Source organism: Hemiscyllium ocellatum, chromosome 5 (assembly GCF_020745735.1).
Source record: "Hemiscyllium ocellatum isolate sHemOce1 chromosome 5, sHemOce1.pat.X.cur, whole genome shotgun sequence".
Lineage (NCBI taxonomy): Eukaryota > Metazoa > Chordata > Chondrichthyes > Orectolobiformes > Hemiscylliidae > Hemiscyllium > Hemiscyllium ocellatum.
The window spans coordinates 103,519,477-103,541,573 of NC_083405.1; the positions used below are offsets into that span (position 1 = coordinate 103,519,477).

The 22,097-nt window shown below is 38.7% G+C and overlaps 1 protein-coding gene across 6 annotated transcripts in view; it reads right to left on the reverse strand.

Annotated features, from left to right (window-relative positions):
* The window catches only part of LOC132815809 (rho GTPase-activating protein 12-like), a 213,517-nt gene that overhangs the window by 44,880 nt on the left and 146,540 nt on the right, over window positions 1-22,097 (reverse strand). For 4 of the 6 annotated variants that reach the window (XM_060825069.1, XM_060825067.1, XM_060825066.1 and 1 more), the window contains 4 exons: window positions 19,228-19,308; window positions 4,320-4,403; window positions 3,933-3,994; window positions 1,469-1,550 (listed from right to left, as the gene is read on the reverse strand). In XM_060825069.1, the coding sequence (XP_060681052.1) occupies window positions 1,469-1,550; window positions 3,933-3,994; window positions 4,320-4,403; window positions 19,228-19,308 (309 nt within the window). The remainder of the gene's footprint in view (window positions 1-1,468; window positions 1,551-3,932; window positions 3,995-4,319; window positions 4,404-19,227; window positions 19,309-22,097) is intronic. The other 2 variants (XM_060825068.1, XM_060825064.1) reach the window with 1 other exon arrangement.

The window sequence follows — 22,097 nt, forward strand, 5'->3', positions numbered from 1 at the left end:
ACTGACCCTCCGAATGAGCATTTCATTTTAAGCCATTATCTACCTGTATCGATAACCCTGCAAATATTCCTATCAAATAACAGTCTAACTCCTTTTTGAATTTATAGATTAAACTGGGCTCTACCACACATTCAGGCAGTGCGAATTTCATGTTTTAGATTTTACAGGTTGATCAACAAAAATTTAAGTATAAACTGCATTTGTAGATGATGGAACAGGGTTACATCTATAAAAACATATTTATATTGAGTTGCATGTCAGATATTCCAATAATGTAACGGTGTCATGAGTTTCAAAAGTACTGTAATTTTAGTTTGTATCAAGTCTAGAATGTTTTAAAGTATCAACAATCAAGGAACCACTTTGAAATGCAGTTACTATTGTTATGTGCATAGGTAGTGCATGCATGCTTTCTCATCCACATTTCTCAAAAGGCAATGATATGGATGATTATCAAGCTGTTTTGTGAAGGAACAAATAGACTGTTGATCAATACTGGAAGAAACTGATCATTTAAAATATCTTAAATAGCAAATCAAAATGTGTAAATCCATTGTTCAGTAAACTTGAGAACATTTGGAAGTCCAGGTGCAGGTACAACTAATTCGACTGAAATAGCAAAATGCACAGTGTTCTTATTGCTGAACAATGTTATCAAACATATTTTTTTGAATTAGCTGCTAACCCAACTACTACCCTGCATTAGAACAAATAAAAGAACAAATAAATAAAAGGAATGCAATAAAGCTGTTAAATGTATTATGAGAAGTCACCCAGCAAAATGCATAATGCTGCTCATTGTATTATAACACAATCAACTAGATATAGCTCAGCTGAGTCGCCAGTTAAAAGAAAAAAAATACTATTTATATCTTGAAACTAAATACACACTGTACTGACTACTTTCTTAATCCTATCCATACACATATAAAACATTACTAGATTTAATTTGTTTGCGAAAGAAAGCTATGTAACATTGCATACAACAACAATGTGGATGAAAATCCCAGAAAACTTAACTTTAGTAAATTATTGCTTAACTGGCTGACCCAAATGGTTACATTACAAATTGATGAAAACTTAATAATATTGATTCATGAGAAATAGTTGTGTCAGTAGTGGCATATATTTTTTTAAAATCATGAATTAGAAATTGCAATACAATGCAATGTAATTTAATAGCTATCTGTGAAGTGGCTAAGAAGAAATATACATTCCGAATTCAGATATTGTCATTGGCACTCACTAATTATTATAATGATTTTTCAACAATCCATGTTGAAAATGATAGGCAATGTAATGTGCTTACAGTATAACACATTGCTGGTGCATAACTTCACTGTTATTGGGCCAATTGGATTTAAACAATTTATTAACATTGCAGTAAAATTACTCCACATAATTTTACAACAATGAAAGGATACTATGAATGCACTACATTAAAAAACATGGCAGAAACATTAATTACCCAGCCACTTCCACTGCCTTGGTTTTTAGCAAATAGCAGAGATGACCCTTGCAAGACTGTCCAAGACGATGTCCAATTCTTCCTACAAGCAAATGTGTTAAAATTAAAGTACATAGAGTTGTTTTAACAAAGTTAGAATTAAAAAGCATGCATTAAAACTTTGCATATTCAATGCACATAGTTTATGCATTTCAATTTACTAAGCAAATGAATAATTACTGAACTAGTAGCATGAAATATAGTTATTAATCATTGTATTCATTTTCAAATAATTGTAATATTTCTATTTTGAAAAAAGCTATTCCATTTGTTTATATAATTAGTTTCTGGGCCTACAAACATGTGATGGTAGTGTCCTTTCAGTCATGTTCCAAAAACCAATACCACTGTCCTAATGATCGACTAAATCCCAGAACCATTTCTGAACTTATTGTTTAATTGAAGATAACAATGCACTTCTACCAAGCAAAATGCGCCATATACAATAACAAAGTCAATTCTCAAGCTCTCAAGCATGACATTTCAATCTCTGTCTCACCCATGACCCAACCCAACTGTCCCAACCATAGCCACACAAGATAATGGCTCTGCTGAGGCTACTTTTTCAGCTTCTGCCACACTCTTGTTTGTTGCTCAATATACTGTTATTTTTGCAACAGCACTCACATTACCATCCTCTTCTCTTGAAAGCAACAAATGCTTGAGATCAGAGCAGGTCAGACAGCATCCGTGGACTGAGAGAAAGATAATGTTTTGGTGCTATCTGACTTGTTGTGACCCCCAGCATTTTTTGTTTTCAGTACAGATTCCAGCATCTGCAATAATTTGCTCCTACATCTTCCTTTCCTGCTTTGGGCTCTACTCAGATAAAGTGTTAACACCATTATCTGACTGGATTAACATCCCCAAAGATGATTTTCTGCTTAGAGAAAATAAACATGGTACTTTCTGATGATAACACTGGCAGAACATCAACATGTCATCCCTTTCAAAGAGAATAAATTGAATTATAGAGGCCTTTGCAATGATATTTCTATCATTTGTTGAGTGAAGAGAAACAAATGGCTCGATGGTGCCAGTGGTTAATATTTGATTACCCCAAACCCAGCCATTCACTAAACACCTTTTCCAATCACGTGCACAATTCAATACCCTGCCCGTGTTTCTGATCTATTTTCAACTTATACCCTGTACCCAATATACTTTCAATCCATACCCTACTCTGAAATGAATTCCATGGTTTCAGCATCTCTACATAGATAAAAAGTAGCAGCATTGAAGATAGCCACTATGCCAACTCTCTGAAAACAGTTCTGACCCCCAGCCTTGCCAGAGAGGGCTGCATATTTCTCCCCATTTCAGAATTTAATTTTCTTTTGAAAAAGATCAAATCTGATTCCACCATCCTTACGCAAGTGCATTCCTGTAGCTTGGCTTTGCCTTTCTTAGCTAATTATCTTACATTTATTTTCCCTACTTTCTCTGATCTTTTTACCTTGGAACAGCTTCTTTTCTCCTTATTTAATTGACTTTTCATCACTTTGTCATTACAGAAGATCTACTTAGTCCATTTAAGGCATTGATGTCTTTACAACCCCCTTATTTTGTATTTTATGGTCAAAATACGAACTTCAGAAAATTTGGAGGTTGAGGTGTGGGAGGAAATAGGCAAATTTCAGGCAGGAAATTCATGAGATTTGATTTCCTCAGACGGCTTATTGAAATTAACTGCAGGATGTCTTATAAATCTGTTCCACCTTTAAAACTTATAGCCAGCTGTCTAGGGAAAAACCATGGGCTTGAAAAAGGTAAGCTTGTTGGACCTAGAGTACATATTGTTCCAAGTGTATTTATCCTGTGGATTCAGCCCTTATGTCTCCTTCTATCTGACGGATTTTCCCAAGCTCCAGGAAACATGGCTTCCAAGTGTTAAAATAAAACTCCAGTTAAAAGAAAGGCACACAGCTTACTTAAAACCTTCTACTGAGAAACTTGGTTCCTAAAAGTAGATTAGTGACCTCTGGCCTGCCTCCAATAAATCTGCAAATGGGCACAGTTGAAGGTGGTTTTATGATAATAAATGGTTTTCTTTTAAACTTCCCACTCATCCTTTGGTCTTTCAAAGTCCTCAGTGCTTTTGTTCATAAAGACAAGGATCCAATACTTCTTTAAACAGGGGTCTTTAACTCTTTTACACATATCAAAACTCTATATAGATGAAATTGCCTTGAGGTATGCATTTCCAATAATAGCCTGTTTATAAAGTAATAAGCAGGTCATCAATTACAAATGTTAGGACTAAAAATTGGTTAGGATATCATGTCAAATTGGAAACATTTTATCTTCTGTTTTTGATGAGTGTTTTTTTTCATTTAGCTGTTGTGTTTACCATTAGACCAACATCACCAGCAAATGCTAAATGATTTGAATTTTCAAATCAGTTGCCAATGTCTTATCTACCCACCTGACTTTCTTGCCATTCTCTGTGATCTTTGTTACATAAAGTAATCCATATTTTTCTGAAACCTGCAAATGCAATGAAAGAAATTGTTTTGCATTGCACATCAACAATAAGCAATGGTGCTGTTTAAACGATTTCTATTTTAGTCAATTCATGGCCCTTCATTAGAACAAATTATTGATTTCTACAGCTGATATTTGGATTCACTTTAATAGACATTTGTTTTAAGAATCTAAGCTTTGAACAGCTTATGACACACTTCTGTGTCTAGCACATCAGGAGTTGACTTTTGAACATAGGCCTTCTGGCCTAGAGATAGGTGCACTACCCCTACACAACAACAGCTCCTAAGGGGAAATCCTTTTTGGTTGCTGCTGCATGCATACTTACAACTGGTGGTGACTGTAAATATTTTGGCGAAGAGGGTGGTTCATTGTTGCTATCATGGATTGATTTTGGACTAGTTGGAGGTTCCTAAAAAGACAGAAATAATGTAGTAACATTGTAACTGGCTCAAACAAAGAACATGCAAGTTAAACCATGATTAGAATATTTCTTTTACCTAGTAATGTCATATTAAGTCTGGATACAAAAGACAAAATGTTCTGGCCTATACACAACTCGAGACCCATAGCAGTAAGATTGTTGTTAAATGCCCTCCAAAATGATCAGGGCAAGCCCAAACAGCTGGAAAGAATTATATTAAGTGTACAATCTTCCACATCATTGTATCTTTGCCATGTGCAATGCCTAAGTCAATCAGCCTAACTCACCTTACATAATCCTGCTCAGTGACATTTCGAGACTTGTGCAAGAATTGAGAGACATTCAAAGTATTATTCATGATATTCAAGCTATGCCTGCAATTCATACCTTCAAAATTATATTTTTAAACTGTGCTGAATCTTTCTTCTCTTAAGCTTTTTATACACAGAAGCCAGCAATCTGCAAATTATAATATTCAGAGCACACCTGGTCCAAACTGTTGCTGGGTGGTTACATTCAGTTCTGCCTAGTAATGAGAGAGGTCTATTGCAACCTTTTCGATAGGACATTTCAGGAGTCACTGTACAGCAGTTGAAAGGTTATAGGCAGTGAGTGAAGATGAGAGACAGATATGAGAAAACTAAGTGTTAGGAGCACATAAGTGAGCTGTATTACTTGGAAGGCAGCTACGTTACAAAATCTGTCTAGGGGACTCTATGAAGAGTCCAGGCTCAAGGGACATTTGATCCGAGGAAAACCGGAGGGGCTTGAAAGATGACTGCTTATATTAATGTTACATGCAGCTGAGTGAGTGGTGGTTGAAAAGCTCACAAGGTGTATTTGTTTGATGCAACAGAGCAAGATTGGAACTCAAGGGAAAAAAAACTGGCTCCGTGAAGCTAGCTGCATGTGAATAGCTGGAGGTATATACATGTGACTGCTTTTGAGTGCAGTTTACAGATATCAGGGGAGATTAGACCAAAGAAAAAAAGACTGAAAGCAATCAGAGTGACTTGAAAGGGAATAACAAGGTCAGATCAGAAAAGATAAAATGAGTTAGAGTCATAGAGATGTACAGCATGGAAACGGACCCTTCGGTCCAACCCGTCCATGCCGACCAGCTATCCCAACCCAATATAGTCCCACCTGTCAGCACCCAGCCCATTGTACAGATTGGGGGCTCGGGTCCAGGATTTAGACAGGTTTGGATGAATCAGGTCCGGAATCTGGATGGATTTGGACAGATTTCAACACATTTGCGGTAGGAAAGATCCCAGCAGATTTAAACACACTTGGGGATTAGTATCCTAGATCTTTAAATAAAATTTTGGTGAGAAAATCAGTTTATTTTTGGTTACTTGTAGTTCGTTAGATTAAAAGAGAGAGAAATGGCACAGTTATAGATGTTTTCTGTGGGTGGAAGAAGTGACTGGGAGTTTTACAAAAAGTAAGCAAGAAAATGCTACTGGAGTTGGCAGACAAGTTGGAGTTGTCTGTGTCTGTGAAGAACTAAGTAATTACAGAGAAATAGCTCGACATTTAAATATGCTGGAAAAGTCATCAGAATCTTTGGAAATGGCGAAAAGCAGATTGAGTTAGAGACAAAGAAAAAGAAACAGAAAAGGAAATGAAACTGTTTGAATTACGATTACAAGCAGGGGATAAAGAAAGGGAGAGAAGATTTTTAGTTGAGTAAAAAGGAAAAGAGAGAGAGAGTTTGAACTTCATAAATTGCAAATTAGTCAGAAAAGCCAACTTGAAAGGGTGGAGATGAAGGGAGAAGTTAGGGATACATACACATATGTTGAATCATTATCACATTTCGATGAAAAGATGTTGAAGCCTTTTTATTGCATTTGAAAAATTGGCTAGGCAGATGTATTGGTCAGAGAACTTGGAGGAATGTTAATTCAGACTAAACTGGTTGGCAGAGTTTGTGAAGTGTTTACAGCATTGTCAGATGAGGGGTAAAGAGATCATGCAGACGTCAAACAGACTATTTTGAGTGCCTACTAATTGGTACCAGGAGCGTATAGACAAGAGTTCAGAAACAAAGGAGGAATCAGGTCAGACTTACGTTCAGTTTGAAAGAATTAAACATAGCAAATTTGATAGCTGGGTGAGGGCCTTAAAAATAGACAAGACATAGGAGGCTCGTAGAGAGATCATTCTCATGGAGGCATTTAAAAACTCACTTCCAGAGATGATAAGAAATTCGATTGATGAACTGAAAGTTCAAGAATTGAGAAGAGCTGCAGAGATGGCAGATGAATATGTACTTGTATATCAGTCAAAATGTAGCTTCCAACAGAAATTTCATTCCATGAAGGATAGAAATTGGGAGAAGGGGAGATCCTTCACTGCAAAACAAAAAGTAGATCATCCTGTGTTGCAAAGTCAAAAGCATGTATGATCACTTTCAGATAGAAAGTGCTTTTCTGAATTTAAAGTACAGCCACAGCTGCCAGCTAAAGATCAGGCTGTTCCAAATGTAACAATTGGTTGTTAAATGGATACCCGAGTCTTGGTTGTTGTTTTGACAACAATTTGAACTTAACCAATTAATTTAAATTATGCCCAGGACACCGGAAGCCAATAGAATTTGAATGATACTGTTTTGACACCTGGAGAGCAATCAAATAATAAGAATCTAATGTGTCATAGAGGGGTATAGAAACTTAGTATTTTGGAAATTAGAGGGAGAGCAACTGCCATCGATCAGAGTCAGACATCGACTGCCCAACTGATATCTTGCTCAAAAGAAATTAGAAAACAATCTCAAAGGTACGTTTTCATGAAAAACATATTCACAGTAAAGAAAGAAAGACGACAACCCAGGAAGATCAGCAGCCGGAAGAGTGAAAACATCGAAAACTGAGTGTGGGGTCTTGAGATTAAGTTAATGTGTTATTGGAAGAGCATATTATTTTGTAGAGCTGGGGTCAGATAGTAAGTAGTTATGCGAAAGGGGGCTGGGATTTGTGAATAGCTTTTGTGTCATGTTCACTATTAGAGTTAGAAAACAATAAAGATTGTTACTTTTCTTTAAATAGTGGAATTTAGGAGTTCTCTGTTACTTGCTTACATTTTAACAGATTATGAGGTGAGGCAAGCTTTTCTGAGTATTTGGCTTTAATTTACAGAAAGGTTCGACCTCCATGTCCTAACAGTTTGGGGGCTTGTCATCCAAGATTTAGACAGGTTTAGATCGTTCCAGTGAGGGATTTGGACAGATCTGGGGAACAAAAGGACCTATCAGATTTAAACACTTGGCGACTAAGTGTCCCAGATCTTTAAATAAAACTTAGTTGAGAAAATTTGTTTAATTTCAGTTACTTGTGGTTGGTTAAAATAAAAATAAGAGAAATAGTTCTTAACATCATGGAAGAGGTTCTGGATTTGAAGATGCTTCCCAAACTTGCCAAGGAAGTTTATAAAGACAGAAGGATATACTTTTAGAATTAGCAATTAGGTTAGAATTGGGTTTAACAAGGGACAAAAGGAAAGGTGAAATTGTAATGGAGTCGGTCAAGCGCTTTAGGTGTAGAGAAACAGAAAGGTGCAGTAGAGTTAGAAAAACTAAATTGTAATTGTGGCAAATGGAGATAGAACATAAAGAAAGGGAAAGAAGAGCCATGATAAAAGATAAAGAAAGGGACAAAAGATTCTTGGCTGAACAAAGAGAAAGGGAAAGAGATTTGAACTTCAAAATATGTGAATTAGTCAGCAAAGTAAAGTTAACAGGATGGAGAGGAAGGATGAAGGTAGGGATATATATATATAAATATGTTAAACATTGCCAGATTTCGATGTGAAAGATGTCGAAGCCTTCTTGACTTCATTTGAAAAGTGGGCTAGCCAGATGGAGCCAAGAATGTGGTGCTGGAAAAGCAGATTAGGCAGCACCTGAGGAGCAGAAGAATCGCCAATTCCCGTGGCTGCGTGGGTTTCCTCCGGGTGCTCCGGTTTCCTCCCACAGTCCAAAGATGTGCGGGTCAGGTGAATTGGCCATGCTAAATTGCCCGTAGTGTTAGGTAAGGGGTAAATGTAGGGGTATGGGTGGGTTCCGCTTCGACGGGTTGGTGTGGACTTGTTGGGCCGAAGGGCCTGTTACCACACTGTAAATAATCTAATCTAATCTTCTCCTGCTCGAATGCTGCCTGACCTGCTGTGCTTTCCAGCACCACATTCTCGACTCTGATCTCTAGCATCTGCAGTCCTCACTTTTGCCTAAGCACATGGAGTGGCCAGAGAACTTGTGGGTAATGCTAGTTCAGACTAAGCTGGTAGGCAGAGCTTGTGAAGTATATGCAGCACTGTTAGATAAGGGTAAAGAGATTATGCAGATGTCAAAAAAGCTATTTGAGTGCTTATGAATTGGTTCTAGAAGCATATAAGCAGTTCAGAAACAAAGGAGGAACCAGGTCAGACTTATGTTGAGTTTGAAAGAATTAAACATAGCAATTTTGATAGATGGGTGAGGCCTGGAAAATAGACGAAGATTATTCTGCTGGAAGAGTTTAAAAACTCACTTCCGGATATGATGATAAGAACTTAGGTGAATGAAAAGAAATTTTAAGAAGTGAGAAGAGCAGCAGAGATGGCAGATGAATATGCATTGATGCATAAGGTGAAATTTTGCTTCGGACAGGACTTTCATCATGTGAGGGGTAGAAATCGGGAGAAGGGGAGATCCTTCACTACAAAATAAAGATTGGAGTACACTGGTAATAGTTTACCAGAGGTGAAAAAAGAAGCCCAAGAGGGAGAAAAAGTGGTAAAAAAATCTCAGATTTCCACTGAGAAATGGTAGGGCACACAAAATCACAGTGCTGGTGGCTGAAGAAAGGCATTGAGGGAAAAGATGTGTTAAAAGAGACTAATCTAGTGTGATTAGTGGAAGTAGTAAAGGAACCCCCAACGAAGTCAAGGAGCTGCAGAAGAGTGCACAGTCTAGGCAGGGGCTGGGAACTGTTATGGACCAGGCCAGATCCCTTCGGAACATTTCAAGTAGCCCGGACCCCAACTTTGCTAGTTGTTTTAAGCAGGTGTAAAGTGAATATTCCAGGAGTGATGCAGCTTGCCCAACCACTTAGTTTTAAACAAAACAGGATTTATTTCAATATTACCGAATGAAGCAAAAACAAAAGAGAACAGAATATAGAATAATTTAACCTAACCGAAAACTCAACAGATTATCCCAATTTAATGGTGCTGTTCCAAATACAGTACTTGCAACAATCTCCAAAAACATCCCTTGGCATTTTAAAAAGATAAAATCAAACACTGGGTCTTACAGGAGAGATGGCAGAAAGATTCAGCATGGAACACCTTTAAAATTATTGGCTGATATAAAAGAAAAGGTATAGATAAATAGAATTGATACAGTCCAATGTTATTTATATGTGCAGAGTTAATATGAAAGGTCAACTTACATTAGTGACATACATATTTAATAATAATGACTTTAAGATTCACTATAAATTATTTATTGTTACATTACCATTCTAACATCATATAGCAAAGTTTATTGTTGTTTGTGCAAATCCATGGAATTCTGTGGCTTGATTTTTTTTAATAGATCCCCTAGATCTCACAGTTTGTCTACTGTTTTAAAAAAATGCTCCTGGTCCTGAACCAAACTCTGACATACATTTGGTGGTCTGGGTTGAGAATGTGGTGCTGGAAAAGAACAGAAGAATCGATGTTTCGGGCATAAGCCCTTCATCATTTGGTGGTCTGGTCCAGGATTTTAAGAAGTTGGGGTTTCTTCATGTCACATAGCACAGAAACAGACCCTGCGGTTCAACCAAGGAGCAGGAGGATTGACGTTTCTGGCATAAGCCCTTCTTCAGGGATACAGGCAGAGTGCCTGAAGGGTGGAGAGATAAATGAGAGGAGGGTGGGGATGGGGAGAAAGTAGCATAAAGTACAATGGGAGAATGGGGGTGGGGTGAAGGTGATAGGTCAGAGAGGAGGGTGGAGTGGATAGGTGGAAAGGAAGATAGGCAGATAGGACAAGTCATGGGGACAGTGCTGAGCTGGAAGTTTGGAATTGGGATGAGTTGGGGGAAGGGGAAATGAGGAAACTGGTGAAGGCTACATCGATGCCCTGGGGTTGAAGTGTTCTGAGGTGGAAGATGAGGCGTTCTTCCTCCAGGCGTCGGGTGGTGAGGGAGCAGTGGTGAAGGCAGCCCAGGATCTCCATGTCCTTGGCTGAGTGGGAGGGGGAGTTGAAATGTTGGGCCACAGGGCAGTGTGGTTGATTGGTGCGGGTGTCCCAGAGATGTTCCCTAAAGCGCTCTGCGAGGAGGCGTCCCGCCTCCCCAATGTAGAGGAGACTGCATCTGGAGCAACGGATACAATAAACGATATTGGTGGCGGTAAAACATTGATGCATGTGGAAGGCTCCTTTGGGGTCTTGGATGGAGGTGAGGGAGGTGGTGTAGGTGCTGGTTTTGCAATTCCTGCAGTGGCAGGGGAAGATGCCAGGTGGGTTGTTGGGGAGCGTGGACCTAATCAAGTAGTCACGGAGGGAACGGTCTTTGCGGAAGTTGGAAAGGGGTGGGGAGGGAAATGTATCCCTGGTGGTGGGGTCTGTTTGGAGGTGGCGGAAATGTCAGATGATTTGGTTTATGTGAAGGTTGGTAGGGTGGAAGGTGAGCACCAGTGTTGAGATTTGCTTATGTTAAGGCTTGTTAAGATTTCCCTAGTGAGTTTTAGAACACATGGAAATGAAAATGGCTCTTTGTTGCTTCAACTTCTCTGGAAAAGGAATATTTATCATAGAGTAATTTACAGGAATTAACCAAGTTTTGATAAACAACTATCAGGAGTTGAAACTGAAAGTAACGCTGAAATTAAAGTGTGCAGAAGCTGTGGCATACTGCTTAAATAACCTAGAAAATGACTCAAATAAAAAGAGTAATTTTTCTTCAGTACAAGTTTATTAATCTTAAATGATAATCTCTTTCTCCATAAAATCCCACTGGAACAGCTCCTTTCTATCCCACTACTAATGTCTGTGCCCCATGAACTAAAACCCATTTCACCCACAGCAATCTTTGATTGATGCATTTAACTTGCTGACTTTATTTATCATATGCCAGTTTGCCTATCCTTGGAGGTCCTGCTTTATAATTTAACTCCTAACTGTTCAAACTCTTTCAGTAGAATCTCCTTTCTAGCCTGACCAAGGTTATTGGTACCGACTTTGATGACAATTACTGGATCCCTCTTCTCAATCTCCAAATCCTTCTCCCACTCACAACACACAAATTTCTCATGTTTGCAGAGCAGGTCAGAGATTGGAAGTTCTGAGTATCAAATTCTGTGACTTCTAAAAGCTTGACCATTATACAACTTGCAAGTTTGAAAGGTGATGGAATACTTTCTCTCAAATGCTTGAATACTTATCGTATTTCGGAATACCTCAATTGAACCTACACTCTATATCCTAACACCTTGTTGTCTGTCACATCTCCAGGGAGCAGCCTTCACTCCAAAACAGTCCCAATTTCTTCAATCTGCCCTCATAGGTGAAGTTTCTTGTTCTTGTAAATTGCTTCTATTGTCTCTCCATTGCATTTCCATCTTTCGTGTGATGTGGCACCCAGAACTGTAAATAATACCCCAGCAGAGGTCAAATAAGTGTTTTGTACAAGTTTAATGTTTGATACTTTTGTACATCATTGCCCTTCTTAATTTGAGAGGTGCTGGAAGACCAAAAGTTGGCTAATGTGGTGCCACCTATTTAATAAAGGTGGTTATGGAAAAGCCAGGGAACCAAAGATCAGTGAGCCTGTCATGAGTGGTGGGCAAGATGTGGTGGGGAATCCTGAGGGACAGGATTTACATGTGTTTAGAAAAGCAAGGACTGCTTAAGGATGGTCAACCCATGGCTTTGTGCATGGGAAATAGTCTTTCATTAACTGGATTGAGTTTTTTGTAGAAATAACGAGGAGGATTGATGAGGGCAGAGTGATGGACATGATCTATATGGACGTTCCTTATGGTAGACTGATTATCGAGATTAGATCACAGAGAATAGAGGGAGAACTGGCTGAGTGGGTACAGAATTGGCTCGAAGGTAATGACAGGAGGGTGATGGTGATGGGTCGCTTTTCATACTGGAGGCCTATGACCAATGGTGTGCCACAAGGATCGGTGCTGGGTCCACTGCTTTTTGTCAATTATATAAATGATTTGGATGCGAACATAGGAGATATAGAACATAGAAAAATACAGCGCAGTACAGGCCCTTTGGCCCTCGATGTTGCGCCGACCCAAGCCCACTATCCTCCATATGCCTAACCAATGCCCGTTTAAATGCCCATAAAGAGGGAGAGTCCACCACTGCTACTGGCAGGGCAGTCCATGAACTCACGACTCGCTGAGTAAAGAATCTACCCCTAACATCTGTCCTATACCTACGTTCCCTTAATTTAAAGCTATGCCCCCTTGTAATAGCTGACTCCATACGTGGAAAAAGGTTCTCATTATCAACCTTATCTAAACTCCTAATCATCTTGTACACCTCTATCAAGTCACCCCTAAACCTTCTTTTCTCCAATGAAAACAGCCCCAAGTGCCTCAGCCTTTCCTCATACGATCTTCCTGTCATACCAGGGAACATCCTGGTAAACCTCCTCTGCACCCGTTCCAGTGCCTCCACATCCTTCCTATAGTATGGCGACCAAAACTGCACACAATACTCCAGATGCGGCCGCACCAGCATCTTATACAACTGCAACATGACCTCAGGACTCCGGAACTCAATTGCTCTACTAATAAAAGGCAGTACGCCATATGCTTTCTTCGCAGCACTATTTACCTGGGTGGCAACTTTTAGAGATCTGTGTACATGGACACCAAGATCCCTCTGCTCATCCACACCAAATATCCGACCATTAGCCCAGTACCCCATCTTCTTGTTACTCTTACCGAAGTGAATCACTTCACACTTACTTACATTGAACTCCACTTGCCACCTTTCTGCCCAGCTCTGCAGCTTATCTATATCCCGATGTAACCTGCCACATCCTTCCTCACTGTCAACAACTCCACTGACTTTCGTATCATCTGCAAACTTGCTCACCCAACCTTCTAGCCCCTCCTCCAGGTCATTTATAAAAATGACAAACAGCGATGGTCCCAAAACAGATCCTTGCGGAACACCGCTAGTAACAGCACTCCAAGATGAACCTTTACCATCAACTACTACCCTCTGTCTTCTTCCAGCCAGCCAATTCCTAATCCAAATCACTAACACACCCTCAATGCCATAGCTCCGTATTTTTTTGGAGTAGCCTACCATGGGGAACCTTATCAAACACCTTACTAAAATCCATATACACCACATCTACCGCTTTACCCTCTTTAGTCACCTTCTCAAAGAATTCAATAAGGTTTGTGAGGCACGACCTGCCCTTCACAAAACCATGCTGACTATCCTTGATCACATTATTCCTACCCAGATGTTCATAAATCCTATCCCTTACAATTCTCTCTAAGACATCACCCACAACAGAAGTGAGACTCACCGGCCTATAGTTACTAGGGTTATCCCTACTCCCCTTCTTGAACAAGGGAACCACATTTGCTATTCTCCAGTTTTCTGGCACTATTCCTGTAGACAACGAGGACATAAAAATCAAGGCCAATGGCTCTGCAATCTCCTCCCTTGCTTCCCAGAGATTCCTAGGATAAATGCCATCAGGCCCAGGGGACTTATTTATTTTCACCCTTTCCAGAATTTCCAACACCTCTTCCTTACATACCTCAAAGCCATCCATTCTAATTAATTGTGTCTCAATATTCACATTGGCAACAATATCCTGTTCCTGAGTGAATACGGATGAAAAGTATTCATTCAGTGTCTCTCCAATCTCTTCAGCCTCCATGCACAACTTCCCACTACTATCCTTGACTGGGCCTATTCCTACCCAGTCATTCTTTTATTCCTGAAAAACTTATAGAAAGCCTTTGGGTTTTCCCTAATCCTACCAACCAAGGACTTTTCATGTCCCCTCCTTGATGCTCTTAGCTCTCTCTTTAGATTATTCCTGACTACCTTATAACTCTCAATCATCCCAATTGAGCCTTCACGCCTCATCTTTACATAGGCCACCCTCTTCCCTTTAACAAGGGATTCCAATTCCTTATTAAATCATGGCTCCCTCACACAACCCTTTCCTCCCTGCCTGACAGGTACATACTTATCAAGGACACTCAATAGCTGCTCCTTGAACAAGCTCCACATATCGATTGTGCCCTTCCCTTGAAGCCTACTTTTCCAAACCACGCATCCTAAGTCATGCCTCACCGCATCATAATTTCCCTGCCCCCAGCTATAACTCTTGCCCTGCAGTGCACATTTATCCCTCTCCACCACTAGAGTAAAATGGTTATATGGTTAATAAATTTGCAGATGACACCAAAATTGGAGGTGTAGTGGACAGCGAGGAAGGTTATCTCAGAATACAATGGGATCTTGATCAGATGGGCCAATGGGCTGAGGAGTGGCAGATGGAGTTTAATTTAAATAAATGTGAGATGCTGCATTTTGGAAAGGCAGGGCAGGTCTTATAGACTTAATAGTAGGGTCCTGGGGAGTGTTGCTGAACAGAGATACCTTAGAGTGCAGGTTCATAATTCCTTTAAAGTGGAGTCGCAGGTAGATACGATAGTGAAGGCTGAGTTTAGTGTGCCTGTCTTTATTGGTCAGTGCATTGAGTATAGGAGTTAGGAGGTCATGTTGTGGCTATACAGGACATTGGTTAAGCCATTATTGGAATATTGTGTACAATTCTAGTCTCCCTGCTGTAGGAAGGATGTTGTGAAACTTGAAAGAATTCAGAAAAGATTTACAAGGATGTTCCTAGGGTTGGAGCTATAGGAAGGCTGAATAGACTGGGGCTATTTTCCCCGGAGCGTCGGTAGCTGAGAGGTGACCTTCTTGAGGTTTCCCATATATACTCAAATAATAGTCAAATTATTTTGACTACTTTTTAAATGTTAAATTTATGGGGTCGACTATTACTTGAACTCGAGTGGCTGAAATTCATGCCCATCAAAATTCATACTGTATCTATGTGTTTATACTAAATACATTTTAAAAAATTAAGCTAAATCTGAAAACCCAGAGCGAGGTCTGATGACTGTCGGACTGGAAGACCCAGAGTGGAGCGGCAAATGATCCAAAAGTGAAGAAGAATTCCAGGTCAAAGTGAGAACAACTGAAGGTAGCACTTGACTGAGGATGGGATCAAAAAACTTAGCAAAATTGAAGTAAATGGGAACCAGGAAAATCTCTCCACACGATGGAGTCATACCTAACACAAAGGCTGATGATTATGGTTATTGAAGATCAATTATGTCAACTCATGGACATCGGTGCAGCAGATCTTCAGCCCAAATATTTTCAGATCAACTTGTTTAAAGACATTATTTCAAACCTCTAAAAGAAGATTAGGATAATTTTCTTTTAATAAACCTGTTCAGAGACCTTATTACAAATCTCTGAACGAGTGGGGCTTGAACTCTGGTCTCACAGATCAGAGGTATACACACTACCACTGCATCATAAAAGCCCAAGATAGAATGCAGAAAAGGGATCTGAACTCTGAATCCTCAGATTCAGAGGCTGGTACTCTACCAACTGAGTTACTCAGGCTCCTAGCAGGTCAGGATTGTTCTAGCCTTAATCATTTTCAGCTTTTTCATCAACTGTCACCCTTCAGTGATGTCAGACATGTATGACTGGGTGATGTTCAGTCTCAATTTCAACATTTCAGGTATGAAAGCAGGCCTCTGCCCTCATTCCACAAATCCAAGACAAACCCCATGCAAGGGCCAGTAAAATGCAAGGAAACTGATGTGACGCAAAAACCAGGTCAGGCCATCTCCAATAAAAGACTAACAGGAGGTCAAAGTGAGTTGACTCACCATCTGACTCTCCAATGCCTTTCCAACATCTACCATGAATGAGAGAGAAGTGAGATCTAATAATTTTTTTTTTACTAGCTCAGATGAGGGCACATTAAAAGTAAAAAGCTCAACACCAACAAGGGCAAAACAGTCTTGTTTGATTGTCACCACTTTGAGCATCTTAAACATTCATTCTCTATAAAATGGACTGTGCAACGACTTCCCCAGTCCTATTCGACAGGATCTATCAAACGTACAATCACCATTAAAGAACGAAAAGGGCAGAAAGTACAAAGGACAAATAATATTTCAAAGATAAACAGCAGTTACCCAGTCGTTATTAGATCAACTTTTCATTCCAGATTTTACCAGTTCAAATTTGACCAATCATGGTCAGATTCAGATCAATGACCCAAGAATATTGGCCTGAAGTTCTGACCTGCTAGTTCAGTGACATTACCAATGTTCTCTAATCTACACATGGTAATCAGCACACTGACGTGAATCACAGCATCGACTTCCAGTTCCAGAAGTCATTGCTGATCGCGAGGACGTAAAATTAAAAGGAAGGCTGGACATTACAACCACCTCTGCTTTTTGTTAGTCAAAATCCTCAAAACTTAAAATGACGAACAAAACATTCCCAAACAGGCTAAAGGTTTGAGTGAAAGTAACATGATCACCTGGCACTGATGCAGCCTCTGGCTCAGTACATGCAGCTGTCTACAAGGGAGTGGATTATTTTTCCCATTATCATTTGCTTTTTTAATACAAATAGGGCTGATGCTTTCCAACAGATTCCGTAAAATTGACATTGATAAGTATGATGAGAACAGGTTTGTGAAAGTGTAGGTGGTGGTGGTGGAGCAGTAGGGGCCCAACTCACTGCAGTCTCATCAGGCAAGGTGATATGCTTAGTGCATTCAATGTAGCATCAAGATATCCTCCAATCAGAATGAAGAATCAAGCAGTTAAAGAACAGGCACAGGCAATAGTTCTCCTGATGAAGGGCTCTGGCCCGAAACGTCGAATTTCCTGTTCCTTGGATGCTGCCTAACCTGCTGTGCTTTAACCAGCAACACATTTTCAGCTCTGATCTCCAGCATCTGCAGACCTCACTTTTTACTCGAATAGTTCTCAAAGTCCTTTCATCCTTTAATAGTAGTAAGATAGAATAGGCTGTCAGGTCAACAGATAGAAATGGTGTTGATCGTTTAAAGAAGTCGAAAAAACCAAAGAAAACAGTATGATATTGGTACACTGGCATGAAAAGGCATAAGTAGTGGTTGGGGCTGGTTGCATAGTTCTCATCGCAAGAAAAACAGTTAAAAAAGTTATAGGATACATTGACTTGATGTGGACTGTAAGTATGAGGAAGCAACAGCAAAAGAGAAAAGAACAGCTATTTGCTTTTAATGTTACAGGACAATTCTTGTTTGCCTAGAGATGATCACTGTATTGCTAAGGACATAAGGATTAATTGCTTGCTTTCTTCAAGAGAAACAGCAGCCAATAAAAGATTCCAAAGAGTCCATATGAATATACAAAATTGGAGCAGCTGTAAGCCAATTAGCCCCCTGGATTTTCTCTGAACAAATAGGAGTACAGCTGATCTTCTTGCATTTCAAATTCAATGTTCTTAACTACCCCAATAATCCTCAATTCCCATGCTTGATAAAAATCTACTCACCACTGTCATAAAAATATTCCTTCACCTCCAGAAGCAAAGAGTTCCAAAACAATCCCCTGAGAGAAAGGGTGACACCTAATTTTAAAACAGTGCCCCTCCCTTGTTCAGCACTGAACCACAATAGGAAATATCTTTGCCATGTCCACATTATCTAGACCACTCAGGATGTTATACACTTTAACTACATCACCCCTCACCCTTCTAAACCTCAGTAGAAAGAACCCAGCCTGTCCAAACTACCCTCATAAGAAAATCTACTATTCCAGACATCAATCTAGTAATTTTTAATAGCTTAAAAAGAGAATGTGATTATATTTTTTAGAATATATTCCATGAGTAAATAAAATCAAATACAATTATTTTCTAAACAAATTATTGAAAGCTATTTTACCATATAATTGCAAAACACTCCAGATAAATTGGAAGATTCTTCAATTCAATGGAATTTGTATATTAGTTAACTACACAATTGTGGACAAAGAAAACGAAAGCTTATTATTTAGTAAATAAATCAAAGATAAATAAACAATTTCAACTAAGACTACAAAAAAACTGTTTAAGATATGAATTAACAATTTCAATATTATGCGTAATACACAACTTGGACAAGGACTAATTTCTACATGAAGTTATATAATCAAATGATAACTTAAAACCTGCTTAAATCTCCCTACATCTAAACAACACAAGAAACTGGAAGGAAATATATCATTCCATTGGCTCATATCAAAGCTTTTAAATGCATCATCTCCCCAGTAGCTAAACAAACTCAACTTTACCAATGCTTGTATGCTCAGCTCAAAGTTTACATAATTGCTATAATAAAAGACACATTTGTACCCCTATTGAAAAAGTACTAACTTAATTGTTACTTACTAGGGCAATAAATTATCAGAAGAGAAATGAAACTGAAATATTCATTACAATATATTACTGTAATGAATTGCAAGTCATGACTCCATAATTTAATCACACAAAATGATTATGAGAATTAGCCAATCACAATGTAAATGCCAAATCAAACAGATGAACCCTCACAGGAGAAGAAACTTGATTTCAAATTAGGTGCTACTCGTAAAAGAAATTAAATTCATTAAGACTAACTACAATTAAAAATTACAAGTAACACAAATTTAAGAGATATTTATCCTAAAGGGTGATTCAGGACAATTTAGATTAAAATAAAATACTAACTTGATCAGGATGCTGTGGAAGCAATGATGATGAAGCACAGAGATGTTCAGAGGAATTACGCTTGTGCTTTTTTGCAGTGAACTGAAAGAAATCAATATTTTTCTCATTGGTTACTCAACCCTCAATTTACCGAGACATGCTGATTTATAGATTAAAAGACTTGCATCTTTTTCAAATAAACAAATGAGTAACGGTATTTGTTTTACTTTTCCCCAGCTTGGATTAATCAATTTTTGTTTTTTTTTCCCAACATTTATTTGTATTTTAAAATATTTAATCTATAATTTTCCAAAAAAATAATCCATCAAAATGTTATAAAATACTTATCCCCCATAATAAAACCTATCCACGGGGAAAACATTCCAAAAACAGTAAATTAAGGAATTATGTTACGGTACTCTTGGCAAACAGATTTACTTTCCTTAACATTGTAGAACGTTTCTCTCCCCAATTACTGTACCGTTACTTCATTTTCTCTTTTCATAACGAGGGGATTCAGGCTTTTCATCCACTGCGAATACGTTTAACTTCAGAGTTCTGGAGTCATTTGTAAATTATTTTTCTACCTTCTCCAGAAATTTAGCACAGCGTTTTTCCTTCACAATTCTATTCCTCTAAAAGTGAACTCTGGTGATTAGTTTCCTATTGCTAGATAAGAATTAGGAGAGGGAGTAGACAATCCAGCCCTTCAAGTGCAGCACCTATTATGGCCTTATTGGTCTGTAGTGCAATTTGCAGTATTTATGCATTGGTTTTCCAACATATGTTAGCTCAGATCTTACTTAGATTCTTATTTTTCTGTACTAAAATTTTAATACTTCACACCATGTGGAATATTATTTGATAATTATAAGCCCATTTATTAAGTTTATAAATGACTTTTTGCAAGTTGTTGGAATCTCATTGGCATCAACTACCCCTCCCAACTTGAAGTTGCTCAAAACTTAGACAATATGTTTTTGATTCCAAAGTCTAAATTAACAATATGAATACAGGGAAGGCAGTGAGATGATGATAATGCCATTGGTCTAGGAAACCAAAATCCCAGGCTTATGTTTTGGGGACATAGATTCATTTAATAAATCTCGAATCAAGAGGTTGTTTCAGTTATAGTGAGAGTGAACAATTGGTAGTTGTTTCAAAAACCTATCTGGTTCATGAATGTCCTTTAGGGCAAGAAATCTACCCTCTCTACCTGTTTTGGCCTACATGCGTCTTCAGACCTACAGCAATGTAACTGATTACCAAATACCTACTAATATAGCCTACCAAACCATTATGAAGTTTATAAAAAAAACGGTGGATGGACAAACCAGTACCGAGCTAAGTAGCATAGGAAAACACAAAAAAAATTCTACAAAAGATCCTCCTTATATTTGTGGTCTGATAAATGGCAAGCAACATTTGCACCACACAATTGGTTGCAATGACTATGTTCGACAAGAGAATCCAATCATCATCCTTTGGCATTCAACTGTATTATCATTGCTGAATCTCCACCATCAACATCATGGGGTCACCAGTGACTGGAATTTAAACTCAAGCCTGCAAAAATAGTATGGCATTCATCATTCAGGATTTTAATCTACAGGTCGGTGGTCGAACCAAGTCAGTCAGGGTAGCCTGGAGGATGAGTTAATTGAATGTATCTGCAATGGTTTTCTTGAAGTTTTCTCCCACGAGGGAGCAAGCTATCCTAGATCTAGTCCTGGGTAATGAGACAGGAATAATTAATATCCTCAAAGTTGGTGATCCTCTTGGAAGAAGCAATCACAGTATGGTTGGATTTAGAATACAGATAGAAAGTGCAAAGATAAAATCCAATACCAGAGTCCTGCACTTAAACAAAGGAGACTACAATAGGATGAGGGAGGCATTGGCTAAAGTAGAATGGAAGCAAAAACTTTACAGTGAAGGACTTCCAAAGTAATTTTTCAAAGTGTTCGGCAAAAAAATATACCAGTCAAAAGGGGTAATCTGCCATGGGTGTCTCAGAAAATAAGGAGGCTATTGAATTATTTGGGAAGGCATACAAGGTGGCAAAGACCAGAAGTAAAACTAGAAGATTGGGAAAACATTAAAGGTTAACAGAAAGCTACAAAAAAAAGCTGTAAAGGAAAAGTAAGATGATGAGATTAAACTAGCTCAGAACATAAAGACAGATAGCAAAAGTTTGTACAAATATATAAAACGGAGACTGACGAAGGTAAACATTGGTCCTTTACAGGATGAGAAGAGGGATTTAGTAATCGGATATGAGGAAATGGCAAGACACTGAACAGGTATTTTGTATCGGCCTTCACAGTGGAGGACACAAATAACATTCCAGTGATTGGAGACAAAGGTACGTAGGACCCGGAAACAATCATTATGACGAAAGAGGTAGTGTCGGGCAAGCTAATGGAGCTAAAAGGAAGACAAGTCTCCTGGCCCTGATGGAATGCATTCTAGGGTACTAAAAGAGACAGCAGGAGAAATAGCAAATGCACTTTTGGAAATTTTACAAAATTCGCTGGACTCTGGGGCAGTTCCAGCAGACTGGAAAATGCAAAATGTGTCGCCACTATTTTAAAAAAGGAGATAGACAAAAGATGGAGAATTATAGGCCTGTTAGTTTAACTTCTAGAGTAGAAAAAATGCTCGAATCTATTCTCCTGGAAGAAATAGCAAGATATCTCGATAGACGTTGTCCCGTTGGGCAGATACAACATGGGTTCATGAAATGCAAGTCATGCTTAACTAGTCTACTGGAATTCCATAAAGACATTACGAGCATGGTGGACAATGAGGTCCCTGTAGATGTGGTATACCTAGATTTCAAAAAGGCATTCAACAAGATGCCACAGAAAAGGCTGCTGCATAAGATAAAG